Here is a 16598-nt window from a genome sequence, read left to right on the forward strand (position 1 = left end):
ATGTAGATAGAAGTCACTGCTGAATACTGAAAACTTTAAGAGAAAAGACTCGTTTGACTGACCCAAAAAGTCTTTCTGAGACAACAGGCTGCATTCAAAACATAAAACCTGGTGAGGCTCCTGATGCCTTATTTTCACCCCACTGGGTCCCTTCAATTCAAACTCCATTCAGTCCGTCGCTTTTCAGCAGTGTTCTACTCAACAAGACCCTGCACTCCTGCGCGATGATTTATCTCAGGAATAAACAATCAAGTGAAGTAGCACGGCAGCTCCTGTGTGGAGGTGTAGCAGTCAGAACACTAAATTGGAAAGATCGGATCTCATTTTATAGCAAATTAATCTATGAAAAAACAGAAGCTGGATGGAAAAGCTGTCTGATCTCTGCTGGTAAACTCACAGACAGAAAGAGCACCGTGTATTGTTTTCTGTTTGTTCTGCGCTCTGATGAAAGCCAACAGGCCAAAACACTCCAACTGACTTCGACTCGTCTGTAATCCATGATCTGATCGATGAAATCTTTTGATGTTTCCACAAAGCACTTAGAACTTAAAAGAGCAACCAAAATGACCAATTCACCTTTCTTTTCCAGCCAGTTCAGTATAGTGCAGTCTTCACATAGAGGCAGTCAGGCTTTTCAAACTGCATACTACATAACAAACACAACCCTGGTGATGTCATTCAAGGACATCACGGATACAGGGGCATGGACCAAATTCAGCAGCTGTTGAGATACAGTGTGTGGCTGTTGACTAAAGTGTTAAACAGACGGAAGATGGCCATGAAAAATGAGTGTATCCCAGTCGTGTGAAAAACTGCGTTGGAAAGTAACTAAACATTTACTCAAGTGCTAAACGTAAAGGGGGCAGTGTGAAGGATTTAGTGGCTTCTAACAGTGAAGTCGCAGAATGCAACCAACTGAACACCCCACGATCTACGGTGGTCGCAAAACATGACAGCCAGCGTTTGGTTTATCCCCTCTGGGCTACTGTAGAAACATGATTCAACATGGCATGCTGCATGGAAGAGGACCTGCTCCCTGTGGAGATAATAAGGGTTCATTCTGATGTAACAAAAACACAAATATTCTTAGTTTCAGGTGACGAAATAATTATGAAAGTTATTTTTCATGTTTGCTGATACATCCTCTGAATCCCCCAAACTGAACCTTTTACAGATGTATTCAGATTCAGTCAGAAGGGACAGATTTAGCTCATTTTCACTGCTATTGGTGTTTTCATTTGTCTGCAAGTTGAGTCTTACCTGCCATGTCTGTGGCAAAAGTTCGGTCCGGCCTCCAGCCGGTGTACCAGCCCACTACTTTCCCTCCCGACACCAGGGGGCGCTCATACGCTCTGCCACCCACAAATCCCACGGGCCAAACCGACACACCTCGCGTGCTGCGCATCTGCAAAGAGGAAGAAGAAAATGAGATTAGTTACGACATGCTGTACCAAACTGTATTCCCTAAGTGGTTTCTAAATATAATCTCTTGTGTAATAATATGAAGCCTGACTGCATGATAGTTATTTAAAAGCAGCAGGAGTCAGATCTGCTCCGACATCCTGTGTGGGGCTGGTTAAAAGTCTGTTTGCTGTGAGAGGACCACACCTTTGGCTGATCCCTGTTCAGTTTTCTTGCTAATCACAATAAAAGTTATGCAAAAGCAAAGCAGACATGATGTCGGAGCCGGTGGGTGACATCCACCCTGAAGGAACGTCAGAGGCCCCACAAAGTCAGAGAGCAGGGCTGTGAAATGCCGCTGAAATTAATTACTTGAGTGTCAGTTTGCATGAGTGATTAGAAATCTTTAATTTCATCTGAAATGTGGAGGAGAGCAGCGTGCAGTGACTTTGTGGTTAACTGAATACAGAACGAAATGAAACTGTGCAGCGCAGAGCTGCCTTCCATTTTCACAGAGAATGAATTTTCACACAGCCGGAAGCAGTGTGACGAGAAATGAGACGGGGAGAGAGAGTGAGATAAAAGACTGGAGATGTTTGTGAGTGTGTGTGTGTGTGTGTGTGTGTGTGTGTGTGTGTGTGTGTGTGTGTGTGTGTGTGTGTGTGTGTGTGTGTGTGTGGTGGTGGACTGTGTGAGGACAGAGTTTTTGTGTTGAGGTATGAGACATCTGTATCTTGTCTTTGTGTGTTAATACATATATATATATATGTGTGTGTGTGTGTGTGTGTGTGTGTGTGTGTGTGTGTGTGTGTGTGTGTGATTTCATGTTCCAACCCCCGGCCACCCTGAAGCCCGCTCGTTCAAACAGTGCTCCTCATCGCTCACCCAAACTGCCTGCAGCCAGTCGCTCATGACAAAGCAACAGAACAAAACCAAATCAGTAAGCAGCGCTGCATTACTGCACGCAGACATCACACTGAGCTCTATCTTCTGAAGCCATGGGAAACCAAGTGTATATATAGTGCAATATATGGACAGGATTCACAGCTCTCTGCAAACTTCCAAACAATCATGGATGAGGAGACTTGGTAGGGTACCAAGAAGAGCAGAGTGAATAATGTGGCCCGCAGAAAAACAAAGTTGATCTCAGCTGAAAGCTACTTACTCGGGAATAATTCAGGTTCTTCTAGTTTAACATCATAAGCAAAGACCAATGACAGCAAAACCATATTTGTACAAGCTGGGGGAGGAGCCAGCGGTGGATCTGACTCGATCTGATTGGATACCCGGCGGTACTACGTCCCGCCCACCAATAGCTGCAACTTGGCTGCACCACAGGCCTGTCAATCAAACAGACACCCCCCCAAAAACAGGTCTTCTTGAATCTTCTTTTCTAATGAATGAGGGATTATTTTCAGATGGACCTCCAGAAAACTAATAAGAAGGAGTGACTTTAGCTAACAACACTGATGGACACATTTTATTCACTTTGAACTTTATGAGTAGCTGAATGGGAGTCTATGGAGGCTTTTTGGAGCCGACCTCTAGTGGCACTCAGTGGTATTGCAGCTTAAGGCACTTCTGCATCGGCCTAATTTTTCAGACCCGAAAGTTACGTCTACTTTTGTAAACAGTCAATGAGCAAAACACATATTGAGCGTTGCTTGAGCTCAAATACAGAAGCTAAACTGTAGACTGAGGTTTTCATATTTCTCTTTACTCACAGATAACCAATAAGATTCAGCATTATTGGAATTGGTCAGTTCTTTTTTTTATATATTATTTATTATATTTCTATAAAGCTTAGCTAGCTGTTTATCCCTGTTACCAGTCTTTATGCTAAGCTAGGCTAAACACATCCCACCTCCAGCGTCATAGTGCTCACCCTTCACTGGATGATCACAATGCTAATCCCCCAGTAGTAACCATCACTTCCCGTGTAGTTTTGACCAGCGGGTCTAAAAGCTTTCGGGGGCTGGAAACAGGCTGCGTCTCTGCTGCTGCTCCTGCACAGCCCCCGAGTTAAAGAACGGGAAATTGACATTTATTTATATAACGCTGTCAGAGACGATAACTGTAACTTATTCATCTTCCAATAAATAACATGATATGCTGTGACTTTATCTTTAGATTCAACCGAATGAAAGGAAGTGGATGAATTGAACATTTAGTGAGCGTCTGACCTCACTTCCATCTCAAGAACATAGATAAGCATCTTCTGCTCTCCTTCACGTCTCTGTTTACTTCCATTTCTCTTATTTCCGTCTCTTCCTGCCTGCACCCGAACACCTCTTTTCCTGCTTGGGCCCCTGAGCAACACCACCAGCTTTGAAGCACTTTCCCCATTTATACCGTGGCCCCTTGAGTTTGGCTGTGTGATGCTGAACCCCCCCTCCACCCCCGCCCCCCGCTCCTCTTTTGCTGCTGTCTGCCTTTCTCTCAGGTCATTTTTCAAAGACTCCTGCTCCTCTCCTTTGTGAAAACACAAAGATGAAAAGAAAAGGAGAGAAAGAGCGGCTGGCTCCGTGCGATGGTCGTTCCCATATCGTTCCTGGATACGATCGTTATTTTAGCCTAGCGGCAAAGTTCTAGTTTGACTGCTAATGATCCCCTGGTTTGAATGCTGCACCTCAAAGCTCAGTACAGTTTGACACATTATTAGAGAGCGTTAGAATGGAGTCTATGGCTATCCAAACACATTCAGGATCGAGCTGGGTTTACAGGGAGTCTAATGTTTGAACACTTTGAAGACCGACATTTGATGGACATTTAGAAACCAGAGAATACATCTAATTTCTTACATGAATAAACTAGTTATTGTTATCTGTCTTTATGGTTTTACTGTTTTTGTTGTCACCTGGGGGTTTCACAAGTCAGATTCAGTCATTTTCAAGCACTTCCAAAGTCCATTATTATTGTGTTTTACACGCATCTTGCAGTTTCCTGAACTATCAGGCTGAATTACAGAGTGAAGAAATTTGCTTTTTATATTCCCTTGAAAGGCCATGTCTCCTCCATGAAATTATTGCATCATAGACATCTCCCAAAGAAAATCTTTGTAAAACTCCACAAAGATCAGAATAATTTCTCTCAAACACCAACCAGCTGTGAATCTTTGTCTTAATATAAAAAAAGGAACAATGAACAACAGTCAATACAACTCTACCCTTTATCAGAGTATAATGTTATCAGGACACATTGGAAGCCAAATAGCCTCTGTCAATAAGTTCCATCAGAAATTGTGTTTGTCAAATTAGAGCGATTGGAAAATGTTTAGATGATGTCACAACTCAATGACTCTCAAAACTCCTGACCATCATCTAAAAATTATTTAAATGTACATTGAATTTGCTTTATGGGATCAGAAAGAATCCGCTAAAACCGCTGCTGGAGACAAGGTTGACAACAGCGGTCAGACTCAACAGGAACAATTAAGTTGTTGTAAAAACCAACAATCAGCTTAAAGATATTAAAATTCTCCTTTGAGCTGGGGGAAGTACAGATTTGTGGTGATAATTATCGATGGGCTGGTGACTATTAGTATCGCTTTCACATTTCACAGGTATTGATCCATTGGTTGTATAAAAAAAAAGTGCCGCAGATTTTAAATTCAGTTAAATTTACAGTTACAAAGCAAATTAGGCTTCTTTCATTATATTGACACTTTTGCCTTAAAGTGATTGTAAAAATGTGAAATCTGAAGAATAACAGTTATGTGGTGCTGATTCTCCAGTTGAGAGCCAATGACTTGAGACCAATGACAGCTCAGTGAATTGTGTATGTCACTCATCAGACACAGGAAGTTCGTGCTTAAGGAGTGAGATGTCAATAATCCATTATATAGCCCACTTAAAATACATCTGTCTCACATGAATGCCCGTTGAGCTCCTCCATGCTGCATTAAATGAGTGAAATAAAAACCATTGGCAGCGTGTGCCAAGATATATCAACATCACTTTTTACTGCTTTCCCATTTGTTGTCTTTATAGCTTTCATTTATGCAACACAAATGGAATGTGTCCAGATTATATCTGTGTGATGTGATTTTAGTTCTCCCTGTTTGAGGCTCCGAGGATAAAAATCGAATTAAAAATGAATGCATGAATTCATCTTTGCTCCAACATGCGAGCAGTGACAGACAGTAGTGATCAGGAGATGTTGGATTCAGCATCAGCTTCATCAAGTTGAATTATATTACATACTATAGTCATGGTACACCAGCTTTGGAGACAGTTTTGAGCTGATGTCAGAAAGATACCGTTTTTTGGGTGCTGGTGGTGAAGGCACTCGACTACAGATGCTGTTTCAATTTTAATTTTCAACGTTGCTGCATTTCAATGTCACATTGTTTGCAGGGAGCCAAACAAAGCTGTGGGGTGACAGCGTTTCAGCAGATGGTACATTATTCTGCTCGGTGGCGACTGCTTTAGCACACGCTGGTTTTCATGCCACCGTCTGCAGATCACTGCTGGCACAGGAAAAGTTTGCAGCACCGAACTTCTGGTTACACCTTTGTTTATACAGAGCGCACAAGTACATGCTGTTATACAGCATGGAGGTACAGTGAAACAGAAATCAAGTGATGTGACAGGAACAGATACGAACTGAATCATAAACAGGACCGAGGCTTAGTTAAAGGAAGATACAGAGTAATTATTTACAAAACGTTTAGGGGTGTTTTTATTATTTTTATAATCATAATAATAATAAGCAGTTGTTTGTAAGTTGTATCACAGTATAAAAGAGATATAAGATGGCAATTTTTAGACCAGGCTTCCTCGTGCAAATAAATAACAACATTTGCATGCAGTGAAATTATCTGTAGTAATGAACCAAAGAGCTAAATATAATATAAGTTTACTATAATAACAGCAGTTAAGGCAGCAGCATGTCTATGGTGACATCTACACGATCCAGAAGTAAGAGTAGTAAAATAGTCTTTGTACAGGCTGAACAGCGGTCAGGGTGTTAATACGATGTTTAAGTGTACATTTATCTTTGAGCGAGATAACAAGATATTTACATTCTTTGTCTCTGTTGCAGTAGAGATATGCAAATTACTGTAATCTCTGTCTTTGGATCTTTAGAGCAGCATGGATTTCTGTGTATTTGCATTAAGTACCAATTTAATAAGTTAATTAGTGTTTCCTTTCATTGAATTAATGGATAATTGTAATGTCAGCCACACAAACCTACAATCATTCTTACAAATGAAAGTGATTTAAGAAAAACTTTGTCTTTATGTGTTCAGAATTTTATCTTCAAATAACAATGAGAAGTGGTCCTGGTCTCCCACACGAGATAGTCTAGCTCTCCCCAGGTTGAAGCATAAGTCCAACCTGCCTGAAGATGGAGTTTAAATATGATACAGAAATCATCCAAAACAAAATGTAAAGTGGGTTAACTCCTCTTGGTTTGTGGTTTACTGCGATTTCACCGTCCTTTAACAGCTTTCTATCTACGTCACGGACAGCAGCAGGATGTTTTTAGTGTCTCACTGAACTCTTTCCTCTTTTTCTGTCCCAGTACGGCACTGCTCTGACAACACATTCATGGCAGCTACTGTAAATCAACTGATTTTAGACTGCAGGGCAATTTTTTTTTGGAGGGAAACTCATTTTACTATTTGGGTAACATTTTGGTGAATGAATGCTGCCCACAACTGGAAGCAAAAGCTGCCTTTTGAAGAATTTTACAGATTCCAGTTATGCTAATGTTAAATCTCACAAACAGCTTGACTTTCATCAACATCAAGTTGAAACAAGTTTGTGTCATTAAACAAGCTTCAATGACTCTCACATCAAGTCTCACAGAAATAAGTGTCGAGACTTTCAGGATAAGAATATAGAAATACAACAACAAAAAAGCTTGCATTGACGTTAAACGACACATGGACAGTGATGGTTTTGTGTAGCACATCAAAACAGAGTGGAAATGCTGGAAATTCGATAGTTCAAGTTGCTAAAAAGTTTATGATTGGCTGAGATAATTATGTTGGTTTGCTCTTTAAAGCAACAAAGCACTCAACATCCACTGAAGCTTCGGCTCCCTGGAGACACAACAAATTGCAGCTGATCCGTTTGTAAAAACTGTGATCTTTTCCAAATTTATGTATGAAGCAAACTGAACTGCAGATCTTCATCACGTTTTGATCGTCGTTTTCATGTCGACTCAAATAGAGAGCGACGTCATATTATTGATCTGTCTTCGTCTGAAATCATTCAATGACTCTTTACTTCAGAATCAGCACCAACTGGTGATCTCACCTCCAGTATTCAGACAACAGTTAGTAGCTCAATGAAATAGTTTACAGATTCCTCAAAATTTAGTTAAAATTTGTGCCACAGTTGGAAACTTGACTCCTGAAAGGCAGGACAAGTTGGAAAATAGTGCTGGAGCTGCAAGTGTCTATGTAAACCAAAATACAAGTTGAACAATGCTGTCATCCCCACAGGAGACACCGTAAAGCTCGATTGGATATTTTAAAGAAAAAAAATATATCAATGACCATCTTACTGATATGATCAGTTTCAATACAATTCCAGCTATCTAAATGTGTTATGTAATAATGTTTCATACATAATACAGTCTGTGCTTTTGCATTAGCATTCAGCAACATGGTTCCTAATGCGTAGAGGACCAAAAGGCTTCAGGCTCAGGGTTAGAAGGGGTCTTTCACTACAGCTGGAGGAGCTGATGGTAGAGCAAGATTGTAAGGTTGGGGGTTCAATCCCTGTATGTCAGTTTCTTTGAGCAAGACACTGAACCCCAAGTTGTCCTGATGGCAGGAACCTTGCCATCATTCCTGTGTGAATGTGTGTTAATGGAGAATGCGAGGCAAAAATTGCATTGAGATGGCAACATCCCATTAGTAATAATAGTTACATTTATGATGCATTTTAGCTACATAATTTCTAGCAGACAGTGTTAGCAGAGGGAACATGAGGCAAGATTTAAGGATTGAAAATACCTATAATGCTACAATTCCTTATTGGTGCAGAATCATAAAAGTCTAGGGTGTAACATTGATGGTCTGCTGCACCTTAAACACATCGGCAGTGACAGATCAAAAAGGGCAAAATATGTGATGAAAGCTGATCCCATATTCTGAATTAATTATAAACAGCCATCAAACTTCATATCTGCACGTCAGAATGTTCAAGTTCAGAAAGTATGTCCGGTAGTTCTGACTGAAGCTGAGGATTTAATCCTTCAAGGCCAAAATACAAACTCCAGTTCAGAAGGAAACCAGGAGCTCAGTCTGTCTTTCATCATTTCATTATTTTTAATACTAACAAAAACAATTTAAATCACTTGTAATTGTAATTTGACAACATTCCTACTTTTAGAATATTGTTAGAATATATTATTAATTTCATCAGTAAAAGGTTTTGTATTAAATTCCTATTTTACAGAATTTGAGTTTTAAACAGTCACCAACACTGCAACAATCCTGGGAAAGTGTGGAGTCAAAGAAAAGAAAATCAATACAACCTCGAATGTAATCCTTGACACAGAAAGTATTTTAGTTTGGGAAATGTGTGTGTGTGTGTGTGTGTGTGTGTGTGTGTGTGTGTGTGTGTGTGTGTGTGTGTGTGTGTGTGTGTGTGTGTGTGTGTGTGTGTGTGTGTGTGTGTGTGTGTGTGTGTGTATGTGCATGCTTTTTAATGCCTATTTTTCACAGCAAGATGAGTAAAAAGCTTTTAACAGCCATGTGCAAATAGATTTTACAGAAAGCAAAGCACACACCTGATCATTTCAGGCTGGCATTCTGCTTTATGAAATTACTTCAGTGTTCATCACAGCAGAGAGCAACAAAATGATAAAGTTGTATGAAGAAGGTATTTTAAGAAAAAAGACAAATAAGGGGAAAGAATGAGAAAGCCGGGCTTCCGTTTTGTACTGTTTCAGTACAGAGCACCTGCTCTGGATAACATTATCTACAAACAACTCTCTGAGAGACCCACAAACCACAGAGCTCAACCTCATGATCGGTTCTGAAATCAAGAGCAAACTCCACCGGCTCCCCACGGGGACTCTACTGGGAAGGAAGAGCAGCAAAGGTTGCTGCCAGAACACTCAGTGGGATTTTGTGGAGATCATTTTCTTTCTTTCTTTTTTTCTGGATGAGAGTTTCCACATCTTCAGATAACGCATCTTTGTTTGGGGTGTAAAAACTCAACAAATTCTTTGACACATCCACTCGGCTTCTTATTGTCTATGAAGCAGCAGCTGCACATTTTAAAGCTGCACATTTTAAATCTACAGATAGAAGTCTTGGAGTGCATTTATTTCTAGGGCAAGACAATTAATTTCCTTATTGGAGATGAATTCAATTTAACATGAAAAGATTTTAAACACTGACCGGGGATCCCGTTATAGTACAACACTGACTAGAGTGAGCATTCATTTTAATACACAGTCTCTCTGGGCAATCTGAGGTATATTTATTACCTGTTAATGAACTGTATTTTCAGAGGGGGTCAAATCAGTCTTATTTACGTAGTCTGACATTACAAGTCTATAGAGCCCTCCAGGCCCCAAAAAATTACACTCAGTACAAGAAGAAAAGTAACTTGACATGGTCCGTACAAATCACAAAACTGCCTCAAAGGACTTTCCTGTCTGTGTAATATAAAACCATTTCTATTCAAAGAACGGATTTGGATTAGAAAAAACTCCCAACCCTCCAAAAACAGACAGAAATGGCAGCTGTATATACAATAAACTGAAATAACAGTCGAGGAACAAAAAGATAATATGTGGTTTGGATCAGAGAAGATGCTAAGCAATTCCCCGTGGCGTTGAGCCAAGCATTGTTTGGGACCAGGACCAAAAATATGCAGAGAAATTAGCCTCTAAATGCTCACAGATACGTATTAAAGGATCTACAGTGACACCAGCAGAGTTTATGTGTCGAGATGGATAGAAATATTTATATTTGTGATCACAGAAGACTCTTGGAGACAGCAGTGATACAGGAGTTTTTATGGAGAGAAATTAGACTCAAAATGCTCACAGTGATGTATCATACACAAAATAATAATAATTATAATAAGATTTAGAAATGTGCAAAACATTTTGTGTGCAATACCAGCACACAAATACACGAAGCAATTAGTCAGACATTGTTTTTCACCTGATACACACAGATCCCGTGGGTGTCTGAAGTTCCACACAGATCTGTAAAATACATGCTGCGTTTAAGTACCGGTGGAAAACTGGGACATCTTTCGCTTCAGCAAATGAATGTGTGATTTCAAAGTGGACAAGATATTTTTCTAAATCGGCAGAATGACTCGTCAACCATCAGTTAGAACACATACATTTATCAAATATAGAGTTGCTGATGAATGTAGCCTTGACTGGCTGTTTTCCTGCAGTAGTTTATTTAAGCCATATTTATATATAACCTTTATCATCATAGCTCCAATATTAAACATACAGTAAAGTAATGGAACAGTCATGGCTAAAAGTCGCTCTGAAACAGGAAATGAGCAGCGATCTTCCCTGTTAAAGTCCAATGTTTTGTTGACCCATCCGTCCACCTCAACCTCTCTATGTGCATGTCATGGCTCCAGAGCTACCTCACATCGTTTCCTGCTTGGCGACCATCATAACTTCAATCATTAGAGGGTGCTGCCACAATCAAATGTAACTCAGGGTAGTGATAAACTGCGTATCTTCTCCTAAACTTCCATCATAGTTTTCTGTGTCACACTTTGCAACTTTGTGATTTTTGTCCTTTAACTAGTACGTTTTCTTTCATGAGATTTGTTAATTTTTTTAAAAACAAGGTTCCTGTATGTAGCCAGCTGTTCTAGTGTAGATACTAGATGAGTGAATATCAGCTTGAGAAGTTAGTATGTATATGTATTTATCTTTATTTTTGTTGATTTCTGTAAGATACCTAAACAGGAAGATACTGTTGATATGAGCTGGAAATTCCAAACTCACTGACTGGGTCTGTGGACTCGTCTGATATCAGCAGGTCACACTCCAGCTAGAATGTTTCTTCTCATTCAGGTGATGGGCGCTGGAATTACATCATCTCCCTGACGTTCACTGTTTTTGAGAAGTGTCCCGTTGTTTTTCTGTATCTGTGTCCACCGTTTGTATCTTTGTATATTTAAATAAATGCCAACAAAGTGAAAAGACTCACGATAGTCCTCGTTAAAGTCAGCGGGAGAGTCCACCATTCTGCATTTTAAGTTTTCTGAAGAAGAGTGTGACTCTGCAGGGAAAAGTCACATCTAAACAAACCGGTCAAGTTAAGTGCCGTCACGAGTCACAGATATTAAAGATAAGCTGCAAATTCTATGGCCACAGACTCGATTTAAGACTCGAGTCTGACCTGAGTTGAAGTCCACATTTCTGCAATACGAATGAATGAAATCTGTGTGTGGAAAAATAGTTTGATAAGGAAGTTATAGGGACTTTAAAATGGGAAATATTACTGCAAAATGTAAATCCATTCCTTCAGTCTAAAAACAGTTGCTCCGAGTCCACGCTGTCTTTGCTTCGCTGATAAATCTGAGCCTTTGTTCTGTGCTCTGCATCAGGTTTAGCTGCATACTGGGGAGCCACCCGCGGACACTGTCATGCGTTAAGAAAGCTCCCATCTTATTATCAATATGGATATCTTCACCCGAGGGCAGATGCTGCGCTGAGATAACAAATAATTCATTTTTGCCACACATGAACAATTATTTCAGATGCAGCTGAGTGCATGACAACCTGCAAGTCCTGACAAATTACACCACTGGCAGCTCGGTTGGTAGAGGCGTGCTATTTACAAGTAAACAAAAGAAAAGCTGGGGGTGAAGAATGGAGTGCTGAGAGGAATCACATTTCATTTGACTCGCAGCCAGGACACTCTGTCTGGGAGCGCCCCGGTTCGGTCGCGTAATCAACTCTGACTCCCTTCCCTGCAGACAAATAGGTGAGAAGTGAATAGTGTGTACACACAAAGAGACTCTTAATGATGAAGTATATGAAATCCATTATGGATGTTCTCGTTTCCTGCCTTCTGCCCCGGAGAGAGAGCTGTCACCGCGTTGTTTGCGAGTGTCCGGGTGGCTGGGCCGGGTGTGATTTTAATCAAGCGTATTTTTATCTGTGCATTATTAATATGCATGGCGGAGGCAATCAGAGAAAGGGAGGGGAAGAAATGAGCTGGGAGAAAAAGAATGAATCAAATTAGTGAGGCTGAGGACGGGCTATGAAACTGATGCAATGGTGCATGATATGTGTGCAGGTTGACTGCTTTATGGGTTTATGTGGGAAAAACAATAGTGACAAGATGAGGGTGCATGTGTATCGGGGGTGTGTCCACAAACATATATTGTAGTTCCATGGTACTTCTCAACTAGCTGTATAAGCACATATACTGCACATCTGTTTACATTAACTATATTTAAAATTATGGACAAACCAAAATATATATGCTAAATTCAGCAGTTTTATAAGACTAAATAACAACTACCTGGTGGTTAAAGCTAAAAAGTTTCAGGTCCTGCTGGATTAGAAAGACAATAATAAGACCACAGAGGAGGACATTTACTCCGTGTTCACCATCATACCAGCCAAAGATTTCAATGAAAACCAGGAGTGTAACCATAATTACAATCCAGAATTATTTACTAAGTATGTTTAACATTAACATCACATTTTTGTCAGAACTCTCAAGCAGCATATCAATAATTCCAACTGATATCAATGATTCATCACTTAACGTGACCTGGATTTAGATTAGAGCAAACGGAGCAATTACATATTTAACTAAATAATCTATCTATCCACATTTATATTTCATATAACAAAGGTCTGGATCAACAGTGTGGGACATTTTTCTGCCAGTTTTGGCTGAAATCGCATGTAACATTATTTATATGGCCGGCCAGAAAAAAATATTTAGGAATTTTGTAAATCAAATTTGAATACCTTTAAAGACTTTTTCTTGAGGAAAGTGAAATCAGTGGTTTGGAAGACCTACAGACACCCTGATACCGAGACCAAACGTAAAACCAGTGCTCACAAAACATGCCTGGCAACACGTCTGATATGAAGCTGTACATGCTTGAGCGATTTTCATTCATTGGATGAAATCATTTTTCTTTTATATATATATATATATTTCTCAATTTATTACTACATTTCTTTTAATGTATGGGTCTTACAGACACATATGTTGCATGAAGGCAACTTTAATGGTGGTGTTAGATGGAGTTTTTCACTCAGCTGTTTGCACTGGTTTCACTGCTTTATGCAATGCAGTCATTCAGTCATACTAGCCTAGGATTGAATAATGGGTCTGGGTATGCTCCATAGGGAGTCGTTTGCAATCATTGTATCCTCCTGGGTGTTCACAACAGCAAATTGGCTGCATTGTCCACCCAAGCGGCAATTTAACCCTGGCGTCACCCACTGGTTTGTGAACGTCAGTTCTGGGGCCTTGTGTTTGGTATGTTGGCCGTCATCATCTCGCTATTTTGGAGCCGATGTGACCATATTTGGACAACCTGAGGAGGAGCGAAGGGCGGGTCTGACTTGATCTCTGAAGACACTACATCTGCCCACCTGTAGTCAAGTCAAGTCAAAATGTATTTGTGTAGTACATTTAAAACACAACAAAGGTTACCCAAAGTGCTGCACATAGACAAGCAGTCATGCAATAGACTGGATTAATATAATATAGTGGAAACCTGACTGCACCACAGGCCTGTCAATCAAACAGACACGCCCTGATACATATCGATTTTTGAGGCCTAATATCTCATTGACAATCAAATTATATTCAGATGGACCACCAGAAAACCAGTAAGAAGACTTTAGCGAATGACACCGTAATGACTTGGAAAAAATTGATTGACTTTGTACTTCATTTTTTAGAGCCAATACTCTGCGGCCCTCGGTGGTATTGCAGCTCAAGGCACTTCTACTCTGGCCTCATAATTCAGACCTGGAAGCTTTTATATTCAATCTATGGTTCCACCACTACAAATTGCTGCTGCAACTTAATCCAGATAACAGACCTCCAGCTCCTGTGTAATGCCGAGACATGAGGTTGATGTTGTTCCTGTCCTCTCACTCTCTGAAAGAAAGGAAACATTTTGGGACAATTTCTTTTGAAGATCATTCTGATGTTGCACACATTAAACCACGAATAACAGCCAGATATCAACACATTGAAGTGGAGGAAATACACCAACTAAAAACAGATTACAAACCTCCACGACTGCTGCAGCAACATCCACAATCACCATCACCCTAATGACAACCAACAAGCTGACATACAGCTTCTAAACACATCTCAAGTCCTGCAAACCAAAATTCAAAGAACAAAATGTCTATGATATCATTGAACCCTGCTGGTCGATATAACGAGCTACAAGAACACTGAAAACCGGGAACACACGTTTCAAGATTTTGTACGTGTCCTTTTCAAGCCTATCACAAACCCCAAAGGCAGGATATGTAAATGTTATTGTAATAAATCAGCTTCAGTGAACATCAGCTTCTGTTCAGCGGCCGTCGTTACACACACTCAACAACTGAACAAAGGTGATTTGATGAGGGAGTAGAGAGCAGAGACACGGTGTTTCTTCAAACTGCCAAATCAGGAAAAAAAAGAAGGCAGTGGAAATAAGCAGAGAGCCGCCGCATAACACCTCTTTTACATTTACATCGGCCCTTAAAAGCCTGAAGCCTCTCCGTCATCTCCCTCTCTCCCCCATCCTTATCCTCTCACCGAGCCGACCATAGACAATCTTTCTCCGCGAGGTTTGCCTCTTTTCTGCTTCGCTTCCCTGACATTACAACCCCCACCCCTCACTTCTCCCACTACACTATGTAATTATGATAATTGCTCATATGGGTTTGAGGAAATTGAATTTCCCATGTCGCTCTGGTTCCTTTATCCCACCAGCTTTCTCTTTGTGCCACCTCGCCGTCACCCCGCCGCTCTCTGCAGGCCTCCAGTCGGCTGCTTGGAAAAAAATGATCAAATTTAGGCTTTCTGTTTGCATGTGGGTCTTTGGAACATTTCCTGCAAAAATATAAAAGTCTGACTGACCAACCGACTCCCCAGTGGCATGCATAACCTATGACAGATATATATAGACACACAAATGGGAAAAAATTCTAATCAAATCTAAAGATAAATTTTCAAAGAAATGAAATGAAAGCACACCTTCTCGAGCCGTCTGATTAATATTGACAAGATGTTAGCTGCAGTGGATTTCCACCACTAACACAATCTAACAAGCCATCTCACCACATCAGAACTAATAAATGAACACTAGACCCATATGGCTCCATCCCAGAGAGGTGTTCCTGAGTCACTCCTCAGCACACGGCGTTCGCTCCAGTACCTGCTCCCTGAAATAGTCGCTGTAATGACAGTGGAGCTCTCCGGGCCAGGGGAGTTCAATTATTCAGAAAAAGGTCTGACGAAAGTCGTGCCTGGCTGACAGACTGCTGCAGCTGAATCAAACGGCTCTGCCATGCTGCCGTCAGCTGAAAAAAAAAACCCTCCATCGCCAGAGTCAGCTTTTCAGGAATGAAGAGTGAAAAAAATTTAACAAAAGGGTTCAGCTTAATTTTCCTGATTGCTTGTTATGCAACCAAGTCTGAATGGCTCTGTGTGCCAAGAAACTGACCCGACAAAGCAGAGTTAAGGTCAAAATAATGGACTTTCTGGTGAATACTCTGAGATCAACCATTTATACGTAAGTGTGTGTGTGTGTGTGTGTGGGGGGGGGGGGGGGGTCATAAGTTCTCATTTAATAATACTGGTTTGTCACAACTTACTCTAAGTCAGTTGATTTCTGGAAAGTAGTTATGATTATATGATTTGTTTAAAGCATCTGAATCACAAGGATGCCCACAAACTGTTCAAAGACCATCACATGAGCAGCCACTGATAAGTTAATTAGTCAAATCAAACACAACATAAGAACTAACAACGAATTCCCCAACATCAGTACTAACTTACTAGTCAGGGCAAAATCTAAAATCATAAAAACAAACCAAGATGATCCGGCATTGTACAAAACTTGTGTGTGGACAACGACACTGAACACAATTAAAGATGACTTAGACGTGGAAGTTTGTCTGTAAACTGGGAACGAAACCGTAATATTGCTGTGCTTCACATCAGTTCCATCAAATGTGGTAAAATTAAGTTAATAATTTTT

The 16598-nt window shown here is 40.4% G+C and overlaps 1 protein-coding gene across 1 annotated transcript in view; it reads right to left on the reverse strand.

Moving 5' to 3' along the window:
- Positions 1–16598, reverse strand: part of b3gat2 (beta-1,3-glucuronyltransferase 2 (glucuronosyltransferase S)) — a 51830-nt gene that overhangs the window by 27876 nt on the left and 7356 nt on the right. Inside the window, exon 2 of the mRNA XM_069174803.1 lies at positions 1261–1405. Coding sequence (XP_069030904.1) covers positions 1261–1405 — 145 coding nt within the window. The remainder of the gene's footprint in view (positions 1–1260; positions 1406–16598) is intronic.

Source organism: Embiotoca jacksoni, unplaced genomic scaffold (assembly GCF_022577435.1).
Source record: "Embiotoca jacksoni isolate LCO1_2020_lvr unplaced genomic scaffold, fEmbJac1.0.p SCAF_61, whole genome shotgun sequence".
In the NCBI taxonomy this organism is placed as follows: Eukaryota; Metazoa; Chordata; class Actinopteri; family Embiotocidae; genus Embiotoca; species Embiotoca jacksoni.